Raw genomic sequence first — 13088 nt, 5'->3', positions numbered from 1 at the left:
AGCAAGCCTAGAACGAACACCCAAGGAGGCAGCCTTCTGTTTTCTAAGCAATGAGTTTAAAACTGTATCAGCCAGCACTTGCACAGTACAACCTGTGCTGGGTTGCAAGTATCAAGGAACATGTTTAAATGGCAACCTTTGGCTGTGCCTCCCTCCCCACTTTTGTCTAATGACTGTGAGTTAGCCTGTTCCAAGAGCTTCAACTGGCATCTCAGGGCCAACTCGACAGCAGGGGCCGGTTACTATAACAACTGACAGCTCTCACGAATTCTGAAAGGCCCCTGAGTAGCCATTTGGGAAACAGTTATTGAGCAAAAAGTTGCCCGGGATCTGAGGCATTAGCTACCACGTGACTCAGCTCTCCCTAAACAGTTGGGAAGAAAAAGGGAGAGAAAAGTGCCCATCTCCTGGAACCCCTGGGGACCTCCAAATGTCCCCTACCCCCATACCTTTCAGATTCTCAGTGCAAGACAGTTTAACACCAGAGTTATCATAATCCCAAACCTCCAAGGCAAGTCCTATTTTGGCAACATGAAATGTGTCTTTGCTCTCCCCACAGGTTTGACACATTTTCAGGGTTTGGAGAGCTGAATGGTAAAAATTATTTCTAATGGCTAAAAATCTCGGAATATAGCCAAAAAGAGAAGTTCTAAGTACAGATGAATTATACTAGCAATGATTAATTTAGAAAAAGACAAAAACCAAACAACAAAAATACACAAAACACCCATGAATGGTCTGCTTTTAGAAAGAACAAAGCCACCAAAAATGACATTGAAGCTCCAGTTTTTCTACCTTTTGGCTCTGGGATTGAATGTGCTGTTTTGTACATGCAGAAGTCTCTGGGAAAAGCCTCTGAGAGGCCAAGACAGTGGACTTTGCTTGACACAAAGGAAGTGTGGTTTGAGGGAGAAAACTATGGCCATGCTGAATGCACTATGACCAGCGTCCATAAGGCTGCCCCTGAACATGCACCCTCTACTTTTTCTCTGCAGTCACAGCTCAAATATCTTCTCAAAGAAGTTCTCCTTGGCTCTCACTCTGTTCCCCTGTACCCTAGCCATGCTTTAGGTTTTTTTTTTTGTTGTTTGTTTGTTTTTCCCGAGACAGAGTTCCTCTGTGTAGCCCTGGCTGTCCTAGAACTCACTCTGCAGACCAGGCTGGCCTAGAACTCAGAAATCCGTCTGCCTCTGCCTCCCAAGTGTTGGGATTAAAGGCGTGTGCCACCATTGCCCGAGTGCTTAAGTTTCTTAAAGAACTCACTGTTCCCCTTTGGCATAGCTGGTATCCAAGGAGGCCACAAAACCAACCTGGAAGCAGACAGAAGAGCAGTGAGGACAGATGCTAACATCAGTGGCCATCACAAAGGAGCCATAGCATTGGCTCTGTCCTGCTCAGTGCTCCCACTGGGGAAGGTAAGATCAGTACAGCTGGGTTTCCAGTTAACCATGCAAATGAGACAGCCAGCTGGGGATTATGACAGGCATTATTTTCAAATAGCACAGAATTTTAAAAAGAGTGTGCACTTTATATAACCTTTATTTACTTATTCATCTCCACCAAGACATGGCCTTGAACTCAGAAATCCACCTGCCTCTGCCTCCCAAGTGTTGGGATTAAAGGCGTGTGCAAAGCAGGAATTCTGTCTCCTACACAATTCTCCATGGCCCTGTAGATGTGTGAGAAGTGGTAAAAGAATCAACAATGGAAGGAATAAATGGGCCAGCCACAAAGGCCTTCGTTCAGCAATGCAGAACACTAGATAGGATAAACAAACATTATAACGTAAGTGATCCTGGCCAGTCTTCCTTTCTGGAAACTGTTTCCTCTCTTGGAGCAACCCCTGATATCCTAACTGCCAGGTAGGCCTCTCTAGAATCAGAAGCACATACACGCAGAGAATGGTAGAACACACTTCTGCCCCAGGTTCTTAGGGAGCGCAATAGAGGAATGCCCATCTGAGGCTAAGCTGGGCAACATTTTTTATGCCTATTGAGAAATCTCTAAAAAGTGTTTTGGCTCAGTGGTAGGAGTACTTGACTAGTATACAAGGCCCTGGCTTCAATCTCCAGCACCTCACAGGGGAAACACGTAACATGGGCTTTCTTTTATTCAACAATTACTTTCCCGGTGGCTTCTACTAACAGTAGAATGAAATTAGTAATATGAAATTTAGAATCCCTTCTGCCACCTACTTAGGAAAAAGCAAAAGCAAGTTCTTAGTACACTGTTTCCTTTATGATTCTGCCAGGGTAGAAAGCAGGCTAATCTAAAGCCATAGCCAGCAAGCAAAGAAAGGCTGGCTGACAGAGCAGTTGCATGCAGAATATCTCTTGTATACCTGCTCACAGCTGCTCTGATTGTCATTGTCACTGCTGTGCAACTGGAGGAAGAGCCCACGTTCCAGAGATGCACATGTGGTCAATCACACTATGAGTACACATGGCATATTGTCACGTGCCCACACCCCATGCCCATGTGTTTCTGTTTGCCTAAGCCCCTGTTAATGCCAGTACAAATCCCTACACATCTGTATGCTTTCATAGTCACTTCACTCTGTCTCCCTCTGAACATCCAGGGAAGAAAAAATTGCAGTGTCAACAAAACTCACTTGTGTTCATGATGAACTTGTTTGTTTGTTTGTTTTTTCAAGAGTTTCTCTGCGTAGCCCCAGCTGTGCAGGAATTTGCTCTGTAGACTAGGCTGATCTTGAACTCACAGAGATCTTCCTGCTGATGCCTACTGAGTGCTGGGATTAAAGGCGTGTGCCTGATGAATACCATTCTTCAGGAGCAGATATCAACACATAGAAAGACGGAACTCAGTAAAAGAGAAACCTTTTCCCACATGCAGATGTGACTCACTGATGTGAGCTGACTTGCCATAAAGTTTACAAAAGGCTTGGTCATATGATCAAGAGGGACATGGATTTACCAGAGTAGAGCAATAACAAACTTTAGTAAGCCTAGGGTCGGAGGCTACAGTTTCTATTTACGAAGCTTACCAGCCTATGATCCAGAACCCTTGAAGTTATCTTAGGCCTATCTGAGAAGTGAGGCTGCCTTGTATGTCTTCAAAACCCTTCCCAAGCTATGATTATGTTCAGTAAGACACTAAACTAAGGACATTAACACTAATCAACTGGGACTAAAGCGAAGTAGGTGATATTACTCAACATTGAATTCTCAAACTAATAACGAGATAACTGAATATATTCATCATTATCAGAGCTCAAGTTGGTTCTTATCTGGACCTCCAGGTCAGGTGGCCATTACTGTGAAAACATCATGCAATAGTAGCCAAGTGGTTTCTTTGCCTGCAGTGTCTATCTGACCTGAAACACGAAAGCAGACTACATAGAAATGACTAACTATTCCCACCATGTATGGTATTCCCCTATCTGGGGCAGCACAATATGATAGTTAAAATGGTGGGCCATGGCAGGGGGCTGGTGGGTGGATAAATAGATCAGTGGGCAAGAATACCTGTTGGGTAAACATGAAGGCCTGGTTCTTAGCCCAGCACCAGTATAAAACCAAACCCCTCAACTCGAGACTAATACCAGTGCTATTCAGGATGGAGACATGAGGATTGTTGGGGCTTGCTTGCCTAGCTTTAGGCTCCTGGAAAGACCATATTTCAAAAGGAAAAGCAGGATATCCAGTGCCCTCCTCTGGTCTCTGCATGTACATACCCCTCCCTCCCACATATATAGTACATATAATGGTGGGCTATGAAGTCAAGTTATTTGGATTAAAATCAAGGCTCTACTCACTAAAGATCTATTTGTACTATAACCTGGGCTAAGCACATGCCAGAGATGGTAAAATAGTGTGTGTTTGTGTGTGTGTGTGTGTCTGTGTGTCTGTGTGTGTGTGTGGTGTGTTCTGAGCTATCCAGGCTCCAAGGAACATAAAACAAAATCTGCCTTCATAACAATCATCACAATTCTAGGTTGTACACTGATGCCTGGCTCAAGGTAGCTAACCTGTGCTTTATATAGCCCAGAGGTTCAACAAGTGCCACACCCCAGAACACCTGGCACCTCTCCTAGCATCCACCTCAAATTACACAAATCAAAAAGGTACCATCCAAAAATGTCTGTCTTTTGAGTGGCAGCAGCTGGGCTCTTGCACATTTTTTCTGGGCACTGATGCTATCTAAGCAGCTTGCTGTTGTAAAGCAAGGATCCATGGATCCTGCAGAGAGCTTCCTCAGTAGTAATTCAAAGCCAGTGCTTCTACCATCTAGAGCAGTAAGAGCAAAATGGCACACTCTTCTCTTTCAGCATCTTCAAGAGCTCTGATTTTCTCCCCAGTTGTTCTGACTCATTTGAAATAGCTCTGAACCACTGAAACAGACTGCATATATGAAATATCATGCACACAGCTGGGTGCCATTTGTTGAAGGGGGGCAAGCATATCATTGGGTGTTTCCTTTCTATGACCTGCCCTAGCACCCTGTCCTCTTCCCTGTGGACATAGTTCTGTCCTCAGTGTACGTCCTATACTGTTACAGATTTGGGGTTTTCCTTCTCTGCAAGGCCAGTGAAGAATAAATTTGTAGCATCCTGTCTTAGTCAGGGTTTCTATTCCTGCACAAACATCATGACCAAGAAGCAAGTTGGGGAGGAAAGGGTTTATTCAGCTTACACTTCCATGCTGCTATTCATCACCAAAGGAAGTCAGGACTGGAACTCAGGCCAGGAAGCAGGAGCTGATGCAGAGGCCATGGAGGAATGTTCTTTACTGGCTTGCTTCCCCTGGCTTGCTCAGCTTGCTCGCTTACAGAACCCAAGACTACCAGCCCAGGGATGGCACCATCCACAAGGGGCCCTCCCCCCTTGATCACTAATTGAGAAAATGCCTTACAGCTGGATCTCATGGAGATCCTTTCCCTGTGATAACTCCAGTCTGTGTCAAGTTGACACACAAAATCAGCCAGTACACATCTTATTCCCAACACCTCAACTAAAAGCATTACAAAGTACATTTCCCTCTGTAGACCTACACTGCCACCTGCTTTTACTCAATAGCCCCTAGTGGACTCAGTTCCGGATCTCTCAGATATCTGAAGTTTGTGCTCACATTTCTTTTGCTTGAGCAAATCTGAAGTAACGAATTTGTCCCTTTTTAGACACATATGCTGATATGATGACGTCAATGAACCTAGATATCCAAGGACACGTGTGGAGGTGCTTCACAGATACAGGTATGCTTGTCTACCTCACCGTGTGTCCTCAGGGGCTAGGTCAAGTTCTTATGCAGCAATTCCACAAAGTGGGGTTACCCTGTCAGACTTTGTGGGGGTGAGAAGTAAACCTGCCTCTGTTGTTAGGCCATGAGTCTGCTGCAGCTACTAATAAGGCTTAGAGAGCACAGCCAGCCCCGGGAGAGCGGAGATGGCTCGAAGGCCTCAAAGCTTTTGCACTGGGGATGTGGGTGTGGGGCCAGTCCCTACCCTGCTCCTACACAGGGAAGCCCTCATCTGGAATTAGGCCCATTAGGAGCAGCATCCCAAGTGATTTTATTAACTTTATAGTCACCCTTTTGTTTTTGGCTCAAAGTAGCTCTGCTCAGTTGGTTAACCTACATTTATCCTATACTTAGCTCTAAATTGATGACTGAGCTATTTCTAGGCTACTGTGCATAATGAGATCATTCCAAAGAATAAACTCTAGAAGGAGATTCCTAACTATTTTTTTTTTCAAATACCATCTTATGCCATGGTAAGATTGCTGGAAATTATGTACAGCTATACAATGTGACTACATTTAAAAGGTGTTTATCTATAGATTTCATTCTCTCACTTGCAAACATTTCAGGTATGCAAGGACCCAGAATTACATTTCTATTTTTCCTTACAGTCAGATCTGGTAGAACATTGTGGCACATGTGTACTTAGTCCCCATCTGTTACACAGGGCAGACATTTCTCACAGCCTATATTGCCTGCCCATATGCACTCAGTACATGTTTTCTAACTACTTTATAGGTAAGGAAACTGAGGCTGGAAGATGACTCTTCACTGAAGATAACTGGCCCCACCCTGGTAGGTCTCCAGTTCCTGTTATTGACTGGAGCTAATTTCTAAACCCAACACAGCTTTTATACCACTGACATGTACTATATCTGTCTCTCTCTCTCTCTCCCCCCCTTTCTCTCTCCTTCTCCTCTTCCTCCTCCTTCCTTCCCCTCCTCTCTCTCTCTCTCTCTCTCTCTCTCTCTGCTTGTTCCTCCCCTGATTTCTCACTGTTTAGCTGTCAGCTTCCCACGGGTTCTTCCTGGACCTTACTTCTCTTTCAGGCTAGGTTGAAGCACAATATACCCTTACCCTTCTTTAAATAGTCTTTATACTCCGTTATGTTACTCACCCATTTCTTTAATGAATCCTGGGGACTACAGGGCTTTGCATCTGAATCACCAAGCATATCACAATGGGACCAAGTCCATAAGCACTGTATAAACAGCAGGAACTGGCATACAAGACCAGTCTATGCAATGACAGAAATGGCTTCATAATTTCATAAATAAGGGAATACTTAGCCAAATCTTCTAAACTAGCTGTCTTTCTAAGTCTGGACAGTCCCCTCAGAAATACCACTTGCTGGCTTTCAGTTCTTTTCTTTCTTTCTTTTTTTTTTTTTTTTTTTTTTTTTTTTTTTGTTTCTTCGAGACAGGGTTTCTCTGTGTAGCCCTGGCTGTCCTGGCACTCACTTTGTAGAGCAGGTTGGCCTCGAACTCAGAAATCCGCCTGCCTCTGCCTCCCAAGTGCTGGGATTAAAGGCGTGCATCACCACCGTCTGGCTCAGTTCATATTTTTGATGATTACAGTGGTGACACGAAGTTTGGGCTCCTGAGTGAAACCCAGGCGTAGTGGGCATATTCCATCCTTCCAACCACAAACTCCTCTGGAGGTGGAATCACCATTTTGAGGTCTCACTGGAACTGTTCAATTACAAGGTCCCTTTCTGCTGGGATGGAGTGATATAAGTCTAACACAGGCCAGTGGGAGCCCATGAAGAACAAACCATGCCAGCCAGCCATGTCCCTATGTCCTTGTTCTATCTTCCAAGAGCAGCCACACCTGATGCCCCTGGACCTTTCAGTGTAGTGAGTCAGTACTAGGGGTTTTTTGGGGGGAGGTGCTTAAGGGAACTTGATTTGTGTGTTAAATACAACGAAAAATGTGCTCTGATAACATTGCATTTTGCCTGGCTCACAGCAGCAATTTAACAAAAGTCAGGTCCCTTTTTCTCCCCAGGTCAAAGAAAGAAAAGTACCTACCACATAGATGGTGCCCCAGGAGATGGTGCCACCCAAGTGTTTGGAACAGTGCCTGGCACTGGTGGCCGACCTGTTGAACATGATCACACTCTCAAGCAGGAAACAGGCAGGAGAGAACTCAGAGACCCTGGGTTTGATTTCTCCACCTTTTCATGACTGATTCCATTGCAGCGTTGCCAGCTCCAGGTGAACACGCTCAGATTCTACAAAGCTGGCTGCAGAAGACTGCTGCCACCGTGCACAAGCACTGCGGGGGGGCACCTTGCCGTCTGTGGACACAACCCCTGAGGTTTGGATGAACCTGCATGGCTTCTGTCAAGTCCCTCTGTCTGCTATCTCAGCCACTCGCTGCCTCTGTGCCTCAGGACATTGCTACTCTAGCTTCAAAGCCACACCACCGCGGGGACTTGTCAGTTCTCTATGTAAGCTTCCCTGTGCTGCCCCCTTTCATGTTAATCACAGGGAAAATGTTGGACAGAGAAAAGGCCCTTGTCCCTCCTGCATGGTCTCATGCTTTGCCAACATACCCGTCTTAACAGGAACTCGGTTTATTTTTCCTGCTGTCAGAATTGTCTTTTCCTTTACAGACATTTTTTGTGCACTGCCATTGAATGTAGGCTCCATCTACAGGATGAAGCCTAAGACTCTGCGCATGTTGAACTAAGCTTTAGGGGAAAATAACAATATTCTGGCATGACCACTACTATAGTTTCCATTTGGACTAATGGAGTTTTTCAGAAACATAAAGAGCTGTCATTTCAGTCTTAAGATGAAGTGCCTCAAACCACAGAGGGTTCAGAGCTGCCTGTCCTATGTACCCAGTCTCTGCTGAATCTGACTGCACCGATCTGAGTGCCCTTAGCTGCCTGGGGTCTCTGCCTGTCCTGCCACACTGTTCCCTGTCTCAGTCTTTGTGATCTGTGAGATGGTACAGTGTAGGAGATTGGCTGGCTGGCTTTTGTTTTGTTTTGTTTCAGAATTGCTTGGTACAAGTTTACCACCCTCGTCCCCATGACTCTTTTCTGTGTAGCCCAGGCTGCTGTAAACTTGCTGTGCAAGCCATGAGGAACCCTACTGGATGTTACTGTTGATGGTTCTTTTCTTCAAGACAGAGTTTCTCTGAGTATCCCTGGCTGTCTTCAAACTCAGTTATCCGCCTGCCTCCTCCCAAGTGCTGGGATTAAAGGTGTGTGCCACCATCACCCAGCTCAGATGGTTCTTCATGGCAGGATTAGAAGCCACGGTCAGCAGAGTGGCAGCTATACAGAGGCACTCCAGCAGGTCTCAGTTTGTAAATCTCTACCACTTAGGGGGGTTGAATAACCCTTTCACAGGGGCCTCATATCAGATATCCTACATGTCAGATATTTATTTACATTACAGTTCATAATAGTAGCAAAATTACAGTTATGAAGTAGCAAGGAAGATAATTTTAGGGTTGGAGGTCAGTCACCACAACATGAGGAGCTGTGATAAAGGGTCACAGTGTTAGTAAGGTTGAGAGCCACTGTGCTATGTTCCTATGTGGGGAGTTATTGTTACATACTTGGGGAAGGCTGAAATGACCACAGTATCCTGTCCTCGGCTGAGAACAGACCTGACACTATACTGCTGATCAGCAAATGCTTTGTGTTGAGCCTTCCCTCAGAGCCCACCTGTGGTAATGAACACTCAGCACTAAGGCTTCCTCGGGGCCAGACACATCTCCCCTGCCTCTGAATGCTCATCCTCTGATCCCCACTCTAACTTCGGCTTTCCCCTAACCTCTGCTTCATACACAGCATGCAATTCTAAAGTTAGACCCCCATTTATATCAGTGTCAAGGGCAAGGTGGAGGTGGTGTGTACTTTTAATCCCAGCATGAGGGAGGCAGAGGTGGGCAATTTCCAAGTTTGAGGCCAGCCTGGTCTACAGAGTGAGTTTCTGGACAGCCAGGGCTACACAGAAAAACCCTACCTCAAAAACCTGAAACCAAAGAAGTCCAAAAGCTGTCTAGGCCTGTGTCTCCCAGACACTCTCTCTACTCCAATCATACTCACTTCCTGGTTGTTTCTGAACAATTCAAGCATGCTCCTGCCTCAGTTACTTTTCATATCCTGCCTCCTATATACTAGCATTTGGTTAGGCTAGAATGGAGTCCAGCTTTTGGGTGTTTGCCTTCAAATGATCGCCCAATCAGGATGTTTATGGCCACTCTGGGCACTCAGAATGCTCACTTGCAGGCCCCAGTGTGACAAAGCTCTCTCTGGATGTCTGCATGTCGTGTTCTCCTTTCACACATGAGCTCTCTTAGACATTAAACATGAGCTTAGGCATTGCTGTCTCACCTGCCTTGTGGAAGCACAAGGCCGTGAGAGCAGAGCTCCTGCATCCTCACATCTGTTTCGCGTGTCTCCACAAGATGCTCTGACTCAAACTTAACAGAAACGAGGGAAAGAGGATGAGGAGCCAGCCCGCTGCGGCGTGAGGGATGAAGAATTACTGAGGCTCCCAGCTTGGGCATTGTCCTTCAGTGTAGGAAGATGGCCAAGGATAAAGCGACTTCATCTCCACACATCAGCAGCTCATGGGTGGTGCTGTCCACTTCCAGAGTGGATCTTTCCTAAGGACTTCGGACAATCCAGCTGACAATCAAAATTAACCGTTACACTGGCTGTCCTAGTTTGCTTTCTACGGCTGTGGTGAATACCTTGACCAAGAGACTTGTGTCTGGGGTCAGGGGGCGGGGAAGGTTTGAGGGAAATCAGGCAGGAACTAAACCAGGGCAAAGGTGGGAACCAGGAAGAAACGCTGCTTTCTGCCTTACTCCCCTGGTTTTCTTAATTACTTCTCCTGTACAGTCCAAGTCACCTGCTGAGAGACAGCACTGCCCACAGTGGGCTGGGCCCGCCTGCATCAAAGCCCCCACCCCTGCCCCTGAGCGTGTGCATGGTCTAATGGAGACAATTCCTCAGTTGAGGCTCCTTCTTCCCAGGACACTATAATTTGTATCACGTAATGAAAACTAAGGAGCACACTGCTAAGTCTTGCTAGATAATCAGGAGAACACCTGGATGTTTGAATGATGATGGCAGCCTGGCCCCACATCTGGTTTAATCTGACTCATTAAATTGAAGTGGCTGGGCCTCTCTCTACAGTTGAACACTCTGGAACTTCTACACAGAGCCATAACCCCCTCATGGGACTTTTAGTGAGAACTTTCTAGGCAACAATGATGACGAAAGGCTGGCCACAAGCCGGCCTCCTTAACTCCCCCATACTAAATGCCACGTGATACAGTAACTGTTTTGTGATTACCCAATTTAACTTTCACCAAAAAGCTATGAAGTATTTGAAAGATAAAGGCTACTTAATGTACTGCATGGATACTGCAAACTAAAGGTTTGGTCTGACAGGCTGGAAGAGCTGGGGAGCTTGCCAGGTCCTTTTGTAGGTCTGGATGACTAAAATTCAAAACAGAACAGGAATTTGAATCCATTAAGTAGCAGAGCCTGGGAGAATATCAATCTCTGGATTACCTAAGTGCTGGGATCCCAGAGGCAGATCTGCCCGTGTCACCTTCCTGAGACAAAAACGTCTCCAGGTGTGAGACACAAGGTAAGGGACTGTGTACTGCTTCAGTGTCCTGAGCATGGAAACCATGCAGTCAACTCCCCAGGATCGGGAATCGGTGCCTGGCCACCCACCCCGTGTACTCACCTCCAGTACACCAGCACGGCAATGAGGAGGACGAGGCACACGAAGGTCAAGGCTGAGACCACAATCAGGGGGATGATCCACTCCATCCTCCCGGGGGAGGGGCGGCTTAGCATGCCAGAGGTGTTCTTCTCAGCTGCAAGACAGACAGACACCTCAGTCAGTGGACAGGTGAGAGTGAGCCCTGGAGCACGTGCTGAGCTCCACTTCCTATAGAACCAGGCTGTACTGAGCCACCCGAGGGCAAGAGGGGCAAAGGGCTGTCCAAACCCAAATACTGCGCTCCTGCCGATGGTGCTTTCCAGTGGCCAAAGGATAGATTTGCCTGTGAGATTCAAGATATTTCTAAGGAGAGCACTGTGAAAGACGGACTTCAGTTTTACTCTAAGGATGTTCTCTTGGATGTATTCAAAAAGGGTTTCCTAGATGCAGGAACCAGGATAAGCTTGGTGGAACTGCAGTGGTCTCTGGTGTTGCTTGCTTCTCACTCATCGCTCTGTCTTACCTTGGCCAGCAGACGGTTCTGGGAAAGCACCTCTTGCTAATAGATATAGCCATGGCTGGTCATCCATGTGAGACTCCTGCTTTGCTGGCTAGAGTGGCCCTGGGACACACATTAGAACAATGATGGTCTTATCCCAGTATCTAGAAGCCCATAAAAACAGATACTAGCAGGCTGGGGAGCTGGCTCAGTGCTAAGAGCACAGACTGCTTTCCAGAGGTCCTGAATTCAAATCCTAGCAACCACATGGGCATCTGTAATGGGATCTGATGCCCTCTTCTGGTGGATTTGAAGACAGCTACAGTGAACTCGTACAAAATAAATAAATCTTAAAGATAAAGAGTAACCAGATGGTAGTGTCTCCCGGTCTTAGCACCATAGACCTGCCTAGCAGCACCTGCCATGCAGATCCCCAGAAGGCCTGCTTCTCCTTCCACCCATCACCGACCCTCATTCTCTGCAAAAGCCCAGATGACTAAGGTCAGGGAATCAGCCTCCCAGCCCCACTATAGCACGTTCCTGCCTCTAAATGGCAGCCTGAGGTTCAGTGTAGAAATCTGCTAACTGGTGGAGCCCTCCTCCTGGTCACCCAATACTTCTCACCCCAGCAGATCTTTCTTCAGCATCTAATATCTTCAGAGGTCTCCAGATGCCTCTGCAGGACAGGTGAGCCTGTCTAAAACTATGGGACAGGTGCTGGGAATGGCTGGGGTTGTTCCTCCTCACCATTCTTTGCCTAGATGATAAATTAGGAGGAGCAGAGGCAGACCTGTGGAGAACTAATCTCAGTGGAACTAATGTGCTACCAGGGAAAGTGCAAGGGCTTGGGCTGGGGAAAATACCTAAGGCCAGTACTAACATTAACCCAAGGAAGGGGAGTTTGGGGCAGGGTCTGAAGGGTGAAGTGTGTTCTGAACCAGAAGTGGGACCCCATTACGAGTGTGTTCTGGACAGAGGTATTGTGGAAGCATAACTTATGTGTGTGTGTGTGTGGGGGGGACCAGGATAGAAAACTAGAAATCAGATCAACCAGGGTCTTGCAGGCTGAATCGAGGACATGCATTTTCGTCCTAATGGTGTAAGTTGAAGTAGAGGTAGACAAACTTCACACACTCATTCTCTCCTCTACACACTGTTTTAATAGCAAAGCAGGGGCAACCGCCCAGAGGAACCAGAGTTACAAATGATGATAATTTTTCAGGGCTCCATTAGGAGTCAGGTAATTATATGGGTGCTGGTATGGGCATCTCAAAGACCTGGAGGTCCTGCCAATGGCAGAAGTGTCAGGAGGTTTGACAGCAGAAGCCACATGACCAAGTGTATTAGTCAAGGTTCTCTAGAGTCACAGAACTTATGGATAGTCTCTAGATAGTAAAGGAATTTTATTGATGACTTACAGTCGGCAGCCCAATTCCCAACAATTGTTCAGTCGCAGCTGTGAATGGAAGTCCAAGGATCTAGCAGTTACTCAGTCTCACGCAGCAAGCAGGCGAAGGAGCAAGAGCAAGAGCTAGACTCCCTTCTTCCAATGTCCTTATATTGTCTCCAGCAGAAGGTGTAGCTCAGATTAAAGGTGTGTTCCTTAAACTCGGAGATTCAATCTTC

The 13088-nt window shown here is 46.5% G+C and overlaps 1 protein-coding gene across 2 annotated transcripts in view; it reads right to left on the bottom strand.

The window, feature by feature from the left end:
- Positions 1–13088, bottom strand: part of Ptprg (protein tyrosine phosphatase, receptor type, G) — a 688602-nt gene that overhangs the window by 64180 nt on the left and 611334 nt on the right. For both annotated transcript variants that reach the window (XM_006517956.4, NM_008981.3), the window contains exon 13: positions 10985–11117. In XM_006517956.4, coding sequence (XP_006518019.1) covers positions 10985–11117 — 133 coding nt within the window. The remainder of the gene's footprint in view (positions 1–10984; positions 11118–13088) is intronic.

Source organism: Mus musculus, chromosome 14 (genome assembly GCF_000001635.26).
Source record: "Mus musculus strain C57BL/6J chromosome 14, GRCm38.p6 C57BL/6J".
In the NCBI taxonomy this organism is placed as follows: Eukaryota; Metazoa; Chordata; class Mammalia; order Rodentia; family Muridae; genus Mus; species Mus musculus.
Note: the sequence above shows the minus strand (reverse complement) of the source record. Positions and strands in the feature narration are given on the sequence as shown.